Source organism: Equus caballus, chromosome 2, assembly GCF_041296265.1.
Source record: "Equus caballus isolate H_3958 breed thoroughbred chromosome 2, TB-T2T, whole genome shotgun sequence".
In the NCBI taxonomy this organism is placed as follows: Eukaryota; Metazoa; Chordata; class Mammalia; order Perissodactyla; family Equidae; genus Equus; species Equus caballus.
The window spans coordinates 126,518,464-126,536,497 of record NC_091685.1 but is presented as its reverse complement, the minus strand read 5'-3'; the positions used below and the strand labels follow the sequence as shown (position 1 = coordinate 126,536,497).

The following is an 18,034-nucleotide window of genomic DNA, read 5'->3' as shown; positions in this document are numbered from 1 at the left end:
TAATTCATTCTCTGGCCAGATGAACCCAGAGAGGGTAGAGGAAATGGCTTCCTCCCCTACAAGGCAAAGTGAGAGTCAGATAAACATGTCTGGACATGAGTCTGCATTCAATTTTAGGATCTCCATAGTGAAAAAGGTAGAAAGTGGCATGAGAAAAAGGAACATCAGCATGAATTGAGCACCTGCTATGTGAAAGGCACAGTGCTAGGTGGAGAATCACAGGACTTTAATTCTAAATGCCCTTCTTCAAGCCTCCACCATTTTCAGTAAACAGAGACTAAGAAGGTTAAAGAGGTGCATCACAGATCACATCTGGACAGGCCAAGAACTAGAACACAGGTCACTGACACGCAGACTCCACTCAGGTCATCATGGGATCAAGACCTTACAGCACGCACAGCCTACCATGCACGGCACTGCTCTCCTGGCCTTCCTGGTTCCTGATTCACTCATCTGATATTCTGCCTCTATCTGTAGGTTTATTTATCATGGACACAGAATTGATATTCTTCTAACTGATCAATTTTGAACAAGCTGGTGCTGAGGACAGAGCTCTGCGGATGCCCCTGGAACCCTCCAACTACACTGACATCATTCTCTCTCAGCACACGTGGAGTGTCTGCATTCAACCAACAGTAATGCAACTTGCAACTAGTCCAGTTTTCTTTACCTGATACATGAAGATATCACAAGACTGCAAATGTTTTTCCTGATATCAGAGAAACTTAGTCTATGGTATTTCCATAATAGGAACTTCTAAATAACCTTGATGAATGAGTTGAGGTTGCTATAACTATTCTCATTGTCTTCATTCTCTATCTAGCCACCATTTCTTTTTCTTATAGATGAATTTAATGATTATAATCATTTAAATATTAGCTATGCTTTATGTCCAACTCAGGTATTTATTAATTAGTAAAATTTATTTCTTCCCATCTTGCTAATCACTGGCCTTCTAGCATTTATGTTTTAGATATTCCAAGATGCCAGCAGACTCACACAAATACTTTGGGATATGTTTTGTCATTGCCAAGAATCTTAATATCATTTATAAGAGAATGTCACTACCTTTTTTTCACCCAAATTGCTAAGAAAGTAATCTTAATTTATGAGAATACTATGCGGGAAAGATGGATGGCAAGTCTTCTGTTCCCAAGGTGAATGAGTTCAAGGTGTGGCCATGTGGACTTAGCTGTAGACAAGACCCTGCTCAGGGAAGTGTTACAATGGCCTAGGAGACAGGACCCATGTCTTCCTTCTAGACAGTGAGGGAAACAGGGTGATATTGGCAAGAGTGAAAAAAATTAAAGGGCATATTTGATTTCTTTAACCTATAATCCTAAATATGAGATGTTAGCATTCTGCTCATTTCCTCCTCATGCCTTTGATTTTAATCTGGAAGAGCAATAAGGAAGTGGATTCGCGAAATTTTAGGTTCCGATCAGATCTACTACTCTGGAATGGAATTTTTAAACTGCAAATGTACTTTAAATGAGCTTGAAAGTTGAGCACTAAATATTAAAATATGACTTTTCATATGTCAATATATGGTATATTAAATAGAGAGATATGATTTCTGATTTTGTTGCATAATTGTTATGACATACATAGTATTTTAGTCAAGGTTTTAATAATTAGCCAAAATCTGTGACTTATCTACCAATAAGTAGAACAAAGTAGACAAGAATTGGTTTCTTTCTCTAGACACTAAATTATTCTCACACCGGAATGCAAGCATTAATGTAACAAGCTCAGCAAACAGAATAATGTTAGAAAAGTAAAATTCCGAAAAATAATTTAAATTTTCTACTTGAATATTATAACAATGTACAGAATGGTACAGATTTCCTGAAGGAGAGCTTTGACAAGAATATTAACCAAATACCCCCCAAAATAGAACCAACTTGCCAAGGCTTTTGGGATTGGGGCTATTCACTGGTATTTTATATTTTGCTACTAACTGAAGATACCCTATCTAAAATGCAGGGATTCTTAAGTCAGCCACTTTCTTACATTAAAGAGATGTTATTATTTCAATATGCATATTTAAAAAGATTTATATTTAAAGTCAATGGGTAGATAACATACAGCATTTTCAAATCCAGAACATTTATTATAAATTAAGGATAACTTTGGTTGTGTTATGAGGTATTCAAAGTGCTTTGGAATTGTAAAATACACTACACAAGAGTTTATTAATGTGCTTGCTAACATTCTTTTGAAATACTAGTTCTATACATGTGACTGAAATGTCAGACAATCCTACAGATTGCCTTCTAGAGCTTAGTAAGCTGCTTGGAGCCATAAACTTTCATACTGATTTTTAGGTTCTACGTTCTGTTTTTTGTGAGGATGATTTGCCCTGAGCTATCATCTATGCTAATCTTCCTCCATTTTGTATGCGGATGAGTAGAGTAGATCCACACCCAGGATTTGAACCTGGAACTCGGGCCACCAAAGCAGAGCATGCGGAACGTTAATCACTCAGCCATGGGGCCAGCCCCTCTACACTCTCATTTTAATGATGAGGAAATATTTCTAGAGGTAGTAACTTATTTCTCAGGACTAACATTTGGTCTTTTTACCTGGTGCTGGTCAGAACCACTGGTATTATTTTCAAACTATGCATATACATAGGTGGGACATACACAAAAACTGAGTGGGTGGTTGATCCTAAATTATCTGAAAGCTTCATGTTAGTTTACTTTCCAGATATGCTGGGTGCTATGTAGCTTAGACGTGTAATTTATTTGTACTGTCTGTTCTTCAGAGAACTTAATCTACAAGACTTGAAATTGAGCACAATTCCTAAAGATTGTGGGAGAAAGAGAAATGGAATCAATGCTTCTCAATAGTTGCAAAGATCTCAGTGGTTTGACTAAAACTTTTTGGTTTTGATTTATTCTTGCTCACGTGTCTTTGGGGGCTCAACAACACCCACTATTCTTTTACTACCAGGAGGCTGACTCCGAGCTGATTCCCGGCAGCAATGATGAATTTGCACTTTTGTAACAAATCCTCTCTAGTTTCATCTCTCAGATCTGATCTGTGATGTCAAAGGTGCTTCTCCAGGAGACAGCAGGTAATTAAATGGCGCATCCAGTGTAAGATTTATGTCTTTGATCTAAGTAGTCATATTAACATATGAAAACAGAATAATTACTAAAAACAAGTGTATTCCAAACCATACCAAACAATATCTTAATTTTAGACGAAAAGAAAGAAATTAAGAGAAGAGCTAAGTGTATTTTGAAATTTTAAACTTTTGGACAAAGTGAGTTACTTCTGAGATACTGACGGTCAGGTCAATAAGAGACCATGAAAGAAATCCAAGGACAAGTTGATTTATTATGAGAAGTCCATGACATCCAAGTCATTTTGCATTATTTCAACTCAGAATGCAGTCTGAGAGAAAGATATACTGACCGGAAATTTCAAATGTCTTACTCTTTTGAAATACTCCAGAAGGGCCACACTCTCCTTTGAATTGATATTTATACTTTGAAATTGTAGAGTAATAAAATCAAAAGGGGACATTTATGGCTTACTCTCATCAGGTATGTAGGGACAATAGCAAAAACAGTCCCTCGTGCTTCTGTTCCCTCTGAGAATCAAAAATAAAAGGAATGCTCAGATTAAATTTTCATTTCTTGCTAGAAAAATATTGTGTGTATATGAAGAAAAAAGAACTACAAACTACAACTACTTGACTTATTTTAATCCGTCTAAGAGTGTAGAGGAAATTTTTTAAGAATGCTAAACCTATAAGAAAGAAATAAAAGACAAGAAATCAAGTGGGTCGCAAAGACAGAAATTATTTTGAAATACATAGACCATCACATCGGTTATTTAATGTGGTGATGACTAAGACACAGCTATGAGGAAATATTCCCCAAAAGAGTATCCTGCAATATGAGCAGGATGTCAGGGAATGAGGGTTGAAATTACAGAGGAGAAAGAGAGATTTTCATATAAGACATGTTACTGAAGTTCTCCAAGTTTTAGAATTTTTTTTAGGTGCCAAAGGCATAGTCTGTGTTCTTTGTTTCTAATGTAGTTTTTCTAAAAGAGAAATAAAATGAAATTATATATATTATAGACAGAAATAAGTAAATTACTGTGAAAAAGATAATGCTTACTTTCAGTTATCAAATACTAGAGACCATCATCAAATGTTAGCTGAACATAAGTCATGTCTACCATTATTTGCCAATGACAGAAAAAAATATATTAGTATTAAAATGAAGTCAATTTTCTACATTAAATTTTTAAAACTTGATCATGGTTAAGAGAGTGTTTGTCGACAAGTGGTTTTAAAATTGAGGATTTTTAAGAGAAGTCTACATGGTTGGTAGTAGTGCTACATAAATGAATGAATCATAAATGGAGTAAATAATAATTGGCATAATCAATGTGACTTGTACCCTTGGAAAAATCTCTCTGGTTTGCATTAGTCGCACATCAACTAGAGAGAGGAAGATGGAAAAGATGACTCTAAGATTCCTTTTAACTCCACAAATTTATAAAAATCTTGCTCACTGAGTCACATAACGGTAGTCAGAAGAAAATCCTAATGAAAATAGTAATCCTAGTAAAATGCCAATATAATAATTTTTAGAGGTCTTGTTTAATGTGAATTGTTCAAAAGAGGTCTTTTCGTGTCACCCAACAAGTTGTCAAGGAGTATTAACGCAGCTCTCATCTCTGAGTTGGACTTTGCAATGGCGGTGTAGAAACCAGGTGGGGAGAGAGCTCGGAGGGGAGGAGGGACAGACAGACAGATATCAGGGAATTACAGCACCTATGAGAAAGGAGACACCATTCCGGGGATGGAGGAAGCTTCTGGAAGGTTATAGAGTAGATCGGAGGGGTTCTGTCCAATAAAGGACAGTGATAGCTAGAGCTGCAGAAATATAGTCAACTGGAATTCCATCAAGTGAGATTTTAGACTTTTCAGGTGGAATAACTGAGAATACTCTGAAAAAGGTAGTAAGTCCTGCTGTGAGGAAGCGACTCTTCTGTTACAGTCTTCTGTACGTGGACAGTGGCTTATGGAAGACAGAAGAGAGTAAACGAAAAAATTGATAAAAAACAAAGAAAAGACAAAAAAAAACCCTCAGTAGTAAAGTATCAAATCATTTTATATTAAAATGCCATAGCGAGTTCTCCCTCAGTGGTGTGCTGCAGCTGACACAACGCTAGCTAATTCTGTGGGACGGTACCTTCCTTTTGGCTTTCAGCTGCTCATGGTACTTGTCACAGGTGTCTCCCGGGATCTCTCCTCCCCAGAGAGTGATTCCGACCATGGTGTATGTGATGCCCATGACGAGCAGTGGGAAGCAGTACACCAGCACAATGACAACGACATGGTACCTGCAAGAGACACGAAGGGTATCTTGACGGGAAATATGGGGACTCCGAATTCATTCTACTGAAAATGCAAACATTATTTCCATATTTTCTCTTAGGCCTCATTTCACAAATCCATCAAAATATGCTGTTGTCACTACAGTTGTCCTGATGCTTACCAGTCGATCTTTGTCAATCTTTACTTCGTATCTGAAAGCCACAGCTGAGCTGCAGTGACCATTTAAACATGCATCCCCTGGCCTAGAAGTTTAGGATGAATGCCTTTCCTCTGCTCGGTAACTGTGGAGCCAACCTAACCCAATGCATCATCAGAGGAAAAGCCATGGGACAGAATAAACTCACCCACTCACACATATTTTTTCTAAGTAAGACTCTATATATCCCTGTAATATCACCCATATCTGAAATGTTAGTTTTCACCCAAATGAAAAAAAAAAAATGTAGCTAGATTCTCTGAGCCACATTGGACCCACAAGCTATTTGTAATTTTAAAAATCAGGTAAAGATATTTACATGCATTTTTCCAAAGTCATAGCACCTTGGTTATATTATTAATTTACCAAATAAACACATCAAAAGGGTTAGTCACACCAAAGTGATGATACTATAAATTATTAAAATAAATTCTAGGATTTCACTGCTTTCAATCAAATTATAGGGATGCAGTTAAGGAGGAAAGGATGGCAACCAATAATGTGACAGCCCGACTGGAATTTTGTGAACTTCTGCATGGCTCCCAACATCTGAGGAAGCTGTGAGGTAGGTAAAGAGTCAGTGGGCCAGTCTCCTCACACCTGTGTCTTTTTGTAAAAGGATCTTAAGCCCCCTCACCTTCCCGGTTCCTGATCAAATAAGGAAGCCATTTAGTCAACAAAAATTTTAATTTTACTACTATGATGAATTTTGTTATCATATAGATGTAAGATTTATTAATAATGGATGGAATGCATTTCTCAGTAGTGTAGCTGCAGCCTGCCTTTCCTTCAACAAATAGTCCCTAATATTTTTCTTTAAAAATCTGGATTCTGGGTAGAGCAGAGTTTGATAAAATGGCTGCTTTAAAAGATGACCATTATATTTGCATCATTCGTTATTTTTAACGAGAAAAATAGGTCACTAAATAAGATTTTTACTGAAAATTTAAATGATCAGAATAAAAAAAATGCAAATAATTGCACAATTAGGATACTTTTCTTTTGCTTTTCTTAAAGTGGGTCCAAAATATGAAATACCAAATTCTACCATATACACAGCATTCCTATTTCCTTTCCAAGCTGGAGTCTAAATTTCTTTAACTCTAAAATAATGGAATGCAGCCAAGAAGGCACCAGGGTGCCCCGCCCGTCAGCCAGCTTCTTACTAGAGCCCTGGGCACCTCTGGGCCTCAGGCCTCCGTCCTCACTCGCTTCTCAACGACAATCCGCTTCCCTCTGTGCCCTGCTCTCGTCTCCAGGGATCGCCTCGCCTCCTCCAGGAGGCTCTCCAGGGTGCCCCTTGGAAAAGCCATCACATTTTCCCGATTAGAAACCTTTGTAACTTAGACAAACCTATGGACAACATCACACTGCATTATGGCATTTTCACATGTCTCTTTCCCTAAATAGTCTGAGCCCTTGAGGGGAATATCTGTGTCTTATTTGCTTAATTGTTGCTCCCCACCTGTAGCTCCTTAAGTGTTCAATAAACTGAATTGAAAATCATAAGAGAATTAACTTACGTGAAGTGCTGTTTGGGACCTTCTGGCCATTGCACGTAGCAAAGGGTACGGCCAGGCATGACTTTAGTTTTGGAGTAAAGACACTGAGGGAAGGCAAGTAGAAACGCGAGGATCCAGATGCTTCCAATGACGATCTTGGTCGCTGTGGCTGACAGTCTGGGTTTCAAGGGATCAATAATGGCCATATACCTACATAAAACAAACAAAACCGCTTTGTTGGCTGTCTTGTTAGTGGAATTTAAAATGGAGTTTCAATGTTCAGGGTCATCTCTCTTCTGGTAAACAAGTGGATAAGGGTTTTGCCTGTGCAGAGGCAGCCTAGAACATTGATCATGGCATTGTCTTAGGAATCAGGCAGATACAGGTTGAAATCCTATTCTGTCATGTATGTAACCTTTCTGAACCTTAGTTTCATAATTTTTAAAATAGAAATAAGAACACCCACCTTTTAGGGTGAAGTCAAGACCAATAAAAATAATGTAAGTGAAAGGTGTCACTTCTCTGGTGCTGTGCCTAACAATTATCAGAATTCATAAATGTCATCTGAATGGAACTGGAAAGATGAATAAGAAGTGCTTAAACATACGGATTCCGTACCTTAAGACCTCCATTTTTAAAAGAAGCTTCTAGAGAACTAATATGGATAATACCTACACAACTGACAAAGAGGAGGAACCCCTCTGAAGGATATTGCCCCCGTAGCCATTTCACAGCAACAAAAGACAAGGTCAGGATTCAGGTGAGTATGAGTAAAACAAGTGTGACTGAGCCTACGCCTTCCTGTGACCCCAACACTGAGCCCCCACTTGTCACGAAAACCTTCCCAGTGTCCGTCTGTGTAACTGTGTGTGACATGATTGTTTTAGGAGGACATATTTGAGGCTCTAGAAAACACACTTACATATGATTTTGAAGTGCAACTTTTTAGGAAATTGGAAACTCTCTGAATATGTTAACAAAAGTCTAGCTTTATTCACTTGGTAAAATAGTATTAATATGTTTGCAAGAATCAATTTCCAATTTTAAATCGGATAATATGGCTGTTTGCCAAATTCTGGCTAATATTCAGAGCAGAGAATAATATATACCAAATTAATTCTATTTTTGCATTTCTATCAACAAAACACGTTACTTAAATTGTTTTATTTTTACTCTTGGCTAGTTTGTGTTTCTCAGATATATTTTGATTTATACAAAATTTCAAAGGCAACACTTTCATCAGAGAATTAATATTACTTAAGGCTAAAATATTTTAAGAATAAATATTTAGAATAAATATTTCAAAATAAGGATAATTCATTAATTTGTGTACTGCTCTTTGTTTTTATAACTATTAGGCAGAATTAGGTCTCCAGTAGTTATACTGGAGCTTATTTATATATTATTCATAATATGAACTTTAGTCATAATTTACGTAAAGGAAATATTCTTAATTTATTATGTATGAGAGGCACTAGGTAAAAGTGAAGGTTAAATGTAAATTAATACTTTGGTTCAGGAAAAAGTAAATCATACAAAGAAAATGAAACACACACGTGTGAAACTGAAACATGCTTAAAGTCCACCTTTCATGAAGATAATAATAGTAACATCCTAAATTGCTAACCACAACCAGGCAATTTATCATACATTATATATATTTAATATCAGGAATAATCCAATCAATCAAATAATATTATTATCTCTATTTTACAGAAAAGAAAACTGAGGCTTAAAGAAACTAAGTAAATTGATCAAAATGACCTAGATGGTAAGAGCTGGATTAAACCATTCCTGCAATTCTTCAAACTCCAGGTAGATACAGATTATGGCTTTGAATATAACCATTCGTGTAAGGAATTGTGGAAAAGAAAGAAAAATATATGAGGTAGACGCCTTCCAAAGAAACTGAAGTCGCATTTTGCCTCTGAATCCAAAAGCATTTATGTGCAACATCAAAGAAAAGTCAAACGTTAGAGGCAACGAACGTCGCTGGGCTTCTGTCCCCACTGCTGCTGATCCTGAGCCAGCGGAGCGTTCCTCTGCTACACTGAAGCTTTGCTTCATGGGTGTTCCCAGGGTCAAGCACAGCACTTAGCAATAAATGTTGTTGTACTAAACTGGATATCCTCAACTCTGTCATAATCTTTTGCTATTTTGCTTGCCCTGGATATTTATTAATGCAATTTAGATGTTTAGACAGTTGATTTTTGAAACTAAAAAGAGAAGCTGAGTGACATGAGCAGGGTTAGATTCTTGTACAGCTACTGTAGCACTGATAATTCAAAATAAACTGAAAATTTCTTATTCAGGTTTTAGCCAATTAGCCTAATATTAGAGAAATTATTTCCTGAAAGGTAGAATATTGTTTTACTTGAATTATATGGAAACAATCAATTTATGTTCTCACTAACACTTTTGTGAATGTAGAAATTTTGAAACTTCAAACTGACATTTGTGCCATTTCTGGTCTGATCTATTATTCATTCATTCAGCCGAACATTTATTGAACGCCTGCTGTGCTATTCCAGACACTGCAGTGATGCAACAGTGAGGACAAAGGGTCTTCACAGAGCTCACAGTCCAGTGAAGTAGATGGACACTGATCAAACAACTTCACCCATATATGTACAATTACAAATATGGTAAGTGTTGCAAAGACAAGGTGTACGGCCACGGGAATGCATCTACTGGGAAACGTACTTAGATTGTGGTCAGTCTTTCCTAAGAAAACTCATTCTGGGTTGAAACTTGGAAGGGTGGCTGGGCAAGGTGGCAGAAGGTGAGGGCTGCAAAGATTTCTGGGGAACAAACACTGTGTGAAAAGCTCCTTGTTAATGGTGGGTTTTATGGGTTGAATTTTTCCCTCTAAAAAAGTTATGTTGAAGTCCTAACTCCCCACTATCACAGAATGTGACTTTTTTTGGAAATAGAGTCTTTATAAAGATAATCAAGTTAAAATGAGGTCATTAGAGTGGGCCCTAATCCAATATGACTGGTATAAAGGAGGAGTTTGGAAACAGAGAGAAACACGTGGAGAGCACATGTGAAGACAGAGGGATGAGGGATGCATCCACAAGCCAAGGAATGCCAAAGACTGCCAGCAAACCCCCAGGTGCCAGGAAGAGGCAAGGAAGGATTTCCCAACAGCTTTCCAGGGGAGCACGGCCCTGCCAACACCTTCCTTTCAGACTTGCAGCTTCTGGGACGTAAGAGAACCAACTTCTGTTGTTGGAGGTCACTCAGGCTGTGGTACTTGGTTACTGTGGCCCCAGGAAACCCATAGGAGTGGTAAGATTTGGAGAAGCACTGTGCGCCTGGGTAATTAAAGACCGCTGCAATCAAATACAGAAAGTGAAGGGGACAGGGTTTGAGAAGTTGTAGCACAGGTCATAGTCTCGTCCTATGGAAGGTGATTCAATCAGGGGAGGAGAATAATCAGATTTTAGTCTGGAGAATGGACTGAAGCAGGAAGAAAACAGGGGCAGGAAAGCAGATACCCTGGCTACTGGTTTGGTTTGGGTGAGAGATGGCTGGTTGGGATAGGGGTAACCACTGGAGGCTGAATTACGCTAAGGGTTTGAGGAAAATAAAGAAATGCTGAAATCCTGTGGAAAGGGAGAGACATTTGGCCAAAGAAATCGGTGGAGTTGCCAGGTACTGCTGAAGACCAGCCTGAGCCCAGCCATCAGGAATTCACTGTGCATCCATACTCCTGCCCCGTGACTCCGGCAGACATCCAACAGTGGGCGTGGAGAAAGGCACCTTAGGCTCATCCAGATAAACACCCTCTGGGATCTGGCTCCATGGCCAAGTGGTTAAGCTCGCGCACTCTGCTTCAGCGGCCCAGGGTTTTGTTGGTTCGGATCCTGGGCACGGACATGGCACCACTCATTAGGCCACGTTGAGGTGGTGTCCCACATGCCACAACGTGAAGGACCCACAACTAAAATAAACAACTATGTACTGGGGGGATTCGGGGAGAAAAAAGTAGAAATGAAAAAGAAGAAGACTGGCAATAGATGTTAGCTCAGGTGCCAATCTTTAAAAAAAAAAAAAAAAGACCCTCTGGACCTGGAGAAGAAATGATCAAATCCAAGATATAATCTCACTCAGATGACTGCTGGTACTCTACTCTTCCTCCAAAAAAATGTGTGTCTTCGATGTGATCACATTAGCTTTTCCTAGAATTTAGTCGAGCTTCTCACTGCCATTTTCCCCTCAACAACAGACTCTCGAATGCGTTAGGGTCTCCTCAGATGGCTACTTCACAAGGACAGCTAGCATTGGGTTCTGCACTCGTGCACTTAGCATATCACCTGAACGAGTGTCAAAGTCACTTTTCATCATCTCCTGGAGAGCTGAATTGTCGGAAGCGTCCACAGGACGCTCTTATTTGTGGTAATCAAGATAGTACAGGACTGGCATAAAAATAGACATGTAGATCGATGAGACGGAAATACCAAGGGTCAGGAAAGAAACACTTAACATTTATTCAATTGATTTTTGACAATTGTGCCAAGGCAGTCCAGCAGTGGGGAAACTGTAGTCTTTTCAAGAAATGGTGCTGGGACAATGGGACATACACACGCAAAAAGACGAATTATACTGTTATCTCACACCAAACACAAAGATCGTCTAGAAATGGATCACATATAAACGTAAGATCTAAAACTATAAACCTACCACAAAAGAACCCATAACTGAATCTTCACAACTTTGCAGTAGCTAACGAGTTCTTTGACCACAAAAGCACAAACAATAAAGGGGAAAAAATGATATGTTGTATTTCATCAAAATTAATAATTTTGCTTTTCAAATACACCATGAAGAAAGTAAAAAGGCAAGCCACAGACAGGGAGAAAACCATTTGAAATCATATTCCAATAAAGGATTTATGCCCAAAATACACTAAGAACTCTTATAATTTAATAAGAAGACACATAACCCAATGTAAAAACAGAAAAAAATTTGAAGTCCATACAAAAGACTACATATCGTATGATTCCATTTACATCAAAGCCCAGAAAAGTCACATCTATAGCAGAATAAAGCAGCTTACTGGTTGCCTAGGGCAGGGTGTGGGATGGGAGCGACCACAATTGGAAGTGACGTTTCTTTCCGAGGTAATGGAAGTGTTTTAAAATGAGATTGTGTCGATGTTACATAAGCAAAAACTTACTAAAAATCATTGAATTGTACACTTGAAATGAGTGTATTTTATGGTATGTAACTTATAACTCAATAAAGCTGTTAAAAATAAAATCTCAACAGTAAGAAAACAAACAATCCAATTTAAAAATAGGCAAATGGCTTGAACTGGCACTTCACCAAGAAAGATATATTAATGACAAGCACGTGAAAAATGTCTGACAATTATCCACTCACGAAATGTGAATTAAACCACACTCAGATACAACCACATACACATTAGAATTAAAATAAAAACAAAAATACTGACAACAATACTTGCTGATGAGGATCTGGAGCAAGTGGAACGCTCATACACTGTGGGTATGAATAAAAAATGGTATAGCCACTGTGGAAGACAATTTCACAATTTCTTATAAAGTTGAATATATTTTTGTCATACAACTCAGCAATCCTACTCCTAGTTGCTCACCATAGAGAAATGAAAACTTGTGTTCACACAAAAACGTTTACACAGACGTTCACAGGAATTCCTTTCATAATTGCTCAAAGCTGGGAACAATGCAAATGTCCCGCAAGGGGCCGAAGAGCAAGCAGACTGGGGTGTCCACACAGTGGGACGCCCCCAGCCATGCAGAAGAACTTCAGAGATGTCAGGACGCATGAGAGCAGTGGTCTCAAAGGTTACATGTTTGTGATTTTATTGACAGGTCCTTTTGAAAGACCAGACCACAGTGGCAGGAGACGGCCAGTGGTTCACAGCTGACAGGGCAGAGAGAGGTGTGGACACCAAGTACAACAGGAGGGGGTTTCTCTGTGGGGAAAAGACTGCTTTGTCCTGATTGTGGTGGCTGTTACATGAACCTGTCCACACACTAAAAACCCTAGATCTGTACATCAATTAAAATTTTGCTGTATGTAAATTTAAAAATAAAGTATAGCCATGTAATTGGAATTTTCATTTTCACACATGATGAAATAATATTTGTGACTTCTAATCTTATTAGGCATTCTTGGTATTAAAATGTTTGTGTGAAAGGGGTTACCATGTAAACACTAACCAAAATGAAAGATTGGCTATATAAATATCACAAAAATCAGATGCTAAAGTATGAATTGTTACTAAATATAGAGATGGGATTTCATAAAGATAAAAGGGATTAATTCAAAAATAAGACATAAAAATCGCAGACTCATATTAACATTGCTTCAAAAGCTACAAAGCAAAACGGACGACCTAAAATGAGAAACACATTCCCAGTCACAGCTGGACCATCACATACTTCTGTCAATAACTGACAGGACAAGAAGACAAAATGATGACGACCACAACAGAACCTGGCAAATTACAGGGAGATTCACCATGTCAGACAAGACCAACCATTCTCTCCACTTAGTCTAAAATGCTATATATGTGTTGCTTGCGGGAGTTTTTTACTGAACCTTTTAGATTGTTTCCCCCCAAAATTAACCAATCAAATAGTGGAACCATATCCAAATAGCAGATGAATGGAAAATACCACACAAAGAAATGGAAAATACTATATTATATGACTCCAGAGACTCACGGGAGCAGGTACTTGGAATGAACCTCAGGTGAGTTCTAAGGAACAGGTTCCAGCACCTGCAGAACCACTGTCCAGGCTTCTATGAGTCAATCAGCAACAGAGTAACAGACTAATGGAAAAGCATAGAAACATTCAGGTCTTTCTACCAAATGAAACTGTAGAAGAATAATCTTGTCCTGCTTTATAGAAAGTTACGTTTCTCCCCTGATTATGAAATACATATTTTTGAAATATAGTAAGGTATACTAAGAAAATACGAATTCACCACAATGCTGCAACTAAGGGACAACATTGCTAAATATCTTGGTTTATTGTTCATTTTCTTTTACTATTTTATTTATGCATATGCATGTTTATGTACATCTCATATCATTATATTTTGCATCTGTTTATAATTATCTACATTCTTTTTAATTAATCTTATTTTCCCACACATTCTTTTGAATATAAATATTCTCAAAACATTATTTTTAATCACTAAATAATATTCTAAAACATGCACAAGAAAGTCTATTTCCAAACTATTTATAATGCGAAAAAATTGCAAACATTAAAATCATTCTTTGCAACTTTATTTTCTGTGGATAGATACCTAGAGGTGGAATTGTTGTGTCCAAAGGAACGAGCGATTTCAGGATGCACACTGCCAGACTGTTCCTCAAAAGGTTGCTCTGATTTCAGTTTCCACCAGGAGAAAATTAGAATGCCCACTTCTCTGACTTCCATTAGCACAGTATTAACATAACATATGATAGCTTATTTTTAGGTGAATGTGTATTTCTTTAATTATTGTGAAGATATATATTTTCCAGGTATGTATGTAAGAGTTTTACTTTTCCAAAAATTGTCATCTTTTGCATATTTACATTAATATTTTCTTATTGATTTGTGGGAGTTCATTATAAGTTAAAGTTATTAGCCCTGTGTCTCTGTCCTTTATATTGTAAATAATTAAAACAATTTCCTTGCCATTTAATTATGCTTTAGTGCCTTTGATTTTGTGGTTGAACTGTGAAATGTTTTTGTAGAGCTTTACACAGTCAGAGTGACTAATATTTTTCTCTGCCTCCTAGCGTTGCCCTCATGCTTAGTAGCCAAGACTGTTCAATGATAGTATCTTCTGGTTTTTAAATGGTTTTATTGTTATATTTTAACTATTTAATCTATCTGATATTTTATATTAGTGCATAGTGTAAAGTGTGACTCTATTTTTCTTCCAAATAAGCAGATAAATTCCAAATTTATTTTCTTCTTTTGTAAAATAGATGTTAAGAATGCTTCTACAACTTCTGTGTCTTCTGCTCTGACACTGCAAGTGTGCTCCCCTGCTCTGTGTTCTCACAGTTCCATGAACTCTATCTCCTATTCATTCATTCAATTGAGACACAGGTCTGGCCCTGTCCTCGGGGAACTTACAAGCCAGTAGGGCAGACAGACAAAAAACAATAAACACTGCAGATGCGCTAACTATATAGTATTTTGGAAAGCGATATATGTGATAAAGAAAAAACAACACAATTTAAAATGGGGTAGTCAGGGTCCAGAAGCAGTGAGGGAATGAGCAGCGTGGCTATCTGGAGGAAGCGTGCTCCACACACAGTGTAAGATCCCGAGGTGGAAGCACGCCCGTGGCAGTGTACGCAACGTACATCAAGCGCGAGTGTTGATGGAACTGGGGGGACCAGTGATGGAGGAGCAGAGGGCGAGTGGCAAGTAGTAGGAGATAACGTAGGACAGTAACAAGGACCAGCGACTCTAAGTTCTCAGAGACCATTGCGAGGACCTGACCTCCACCCTGAGAGAACTGGGAGCCATTGGAGAATTTAGGGGGGTATATGACCTGACGCATTCTTGACAGGACCACTGTAGCTGTGGCACGGAGAGCAAACTGAAGAACGGAGCAGGAGCAGGACCAGCAGGGTGAGAAGGAGACTGACGGGGACTGAGGGAGAGAAGACATCCCGAGGACTGACCTGTCCCACGTATATTGTGCAGCAGAGGTGACTCAGCTTGCTGACAATTGGATATGGAGCATGGAAGCACAGACAAGTCAGGAATACCTCCCAGAGTTCTGACCTGATGCTCAGATTTTGGCCTCAGGAGACTAAAGGAGGGTGCGTTTTGGAAGAGGGTCAAGCTCAGTGTGGGTCCCATAAAGTCCAAACGCCTATGAGGCATCCAAATGGCAAAGTCAAGCATGCTGTTGGACTTGGGACTCTGGAATCCAGCTGAGGGGTTCAAGTGGAGACATTAATTACGGCTCCTCTAGGCTGTGGGCCACACCTGTCTTGTTTATTCCAGGGTGCCCCATCTCTATACAGTGTTTAGTACTCAAAAGGTGCTCAAGAAATATCTGCTGAGTGAGTGACAAATAGAGCAATTTGTGTGCTGGCAAATGTTTAACCACAAGCACTATGAGGAAAACACAGAAAGAAAGCCAAACTCCTGATTTCTAGTGTTTGCAGATTTCCATGGTATAAATACTCCTATCATAATTTTAAGCTACCAAAGGAGCACGGCTGAATGGAGGGTTAGGAAGGAATGTGTGAGTGGCCCCCCAGTCCATATAAACCGGCTCCAGAACACAACGGAGCTCACGTTGCTTTATGATGTTTCACAGACACAGACTTACAGGTGCACTCAGAAGAGAATTTTAAATAACCTTGATATTGGGCACACGTGAAGGGAAAAAAATCTCACAGATGATATTACGGGCTCCAAGAGGGGACTTTAAATGAATATTTGAAAACCTTTGCCACAAACCAAACTGCGAAGTAGAAACACTGGACTAGCCAATCCCAGTGCCTTCAGGCAGGTTTCCAGATTACTCCACGCAGGTGAGACATCCTTACACGACTCCTGGGAAAAAAACTTCACAGCCCACAAAACAAATCCATTATAACATTAACAGGACTCTCTTGCCAGAGTCGTCTCCAGGACTTCTAACCAACCTAGAAAGTGTGTTAAAAATGTCACCATAAAATGCCTATCACAAAAATATCTACACAAAGTTTAATCAAGTTGTTCTTTTCTGGAGTCCAAACTGTTTGGTGTATATCTCACAGTCATTATTGGTTCTTTCAAAAGTATTTATTTAGTTAATTAATATATATATTTTTTAAAGATTTCATGTTTTTCCTTTTTCTCCCCAAAGCCCCCCGGTACATAGTTGTATCCTCTTTGTTGTGGGTCCTTCTAGTTGTGGCATGTCGGACGCTGCCTCAGCGTGGTTTGATGAGCAGTGTCATGTCCGCGCCCAGGATTCGAACCAATGAAACACTGGGTCACCTGCAGCGGAGTGCGTGAACTTAACCACTCGGCCACGGGGCCAGCCGCTAGTTAATTAATATTTTAAAAAAATTCCTCGTCCTGGATGTACAGTTCAGAGCAGAGCCCCAGGGAGAGGGAGCTGCAAAGAGAAGATGAAGGGAAGCTAGTCATCAAGAAACTGTTAATGGAGCAAAGATTAGGGACAAGACTGTTCCTCCAAATTCTACTTGGAGCATGAATGGATACCACAAAATGTTCAGGCAGAAGGCAATGTGTGTCACTTATGAGTTTGGTGGATTTGAATGCAATGTGCCCCAAACAACTATTGCCTTTTCTCTTTTCTTTTTTCTGGCCAGGGCTGGGGGGAGAATGGAAGTGCTGAGGAGGACTACTGATGAACTCTTATCAGACCTCCTAGGAACACTCTGAAACAGTCTGAAGACCAGCCAGAAATGGTTTATAAGCAAAGGTTATGAATTAAGAGAACTGGATATTCAGGTTACTGTCACTGCATTTACACACAAGTGCCTGGAGACCTGGGAGAAATGATGTTATATTCAAACGTGACTTTAATTTCTACACAGAATTTCATTTTTTGGTGCCCCATCATTTATTTGATCATTTCCTCTTGTTGGGATTTTTAGTTGTATTCAGTTCTTTGAATTTTGGCTTGAAACATATCCTCGAACACATTGGCAAATTGCTCTCCTGCAGGATTTTTGATAATATACATCCACCTGTTAGGCTAAACCCTATGAAATATTAATTGACATTTTAAACTATAAAAATGGCAATTTCATATGGCTCAATCTAAATGTATGTGTAAAAATGCCCCATCCACTACACACGTACCAATTTCTGCCAATTTTAGTAGAAAAACAGTTATATCTCATCACTTTAATTTTCATTTATTTGATAACTCTTATGATTTACTTATTTACCAATCTGGATTATATGTTTACTGTGTGCAAGACAGTAT

At 38.5% G+C, this 18,034-nt stretch overlaps 1 protein-coding gene across 1 annotated transcript in view; it reads right to left on the bottom strand.

The window, feature by feature from the left end:
* TACR3 (tachykinin receptor 3) overlaps positions 1-18,034 on the bottom strand; it is a 67,606-nt gene that overhangs the window by 41,208 nt on the left and 8,364 nt on the right. Inside the window, exons 2-3 of the mRNA XM_023636803.2 lie at positions 7,088-7,276; positions 5,223-5,373 (exon numbers count right to left, since the gene is read on the bottom strand). Of these exons, the coding sequence (XP_023492571.1) occupies positions 5,223-5,373; positions 7,088-7,276 (340 nt within the window). The remainder of the gene's footprint in view (positions 1-5,222; positions 5,374-7,087; positions 7,277-18,034) is intronic.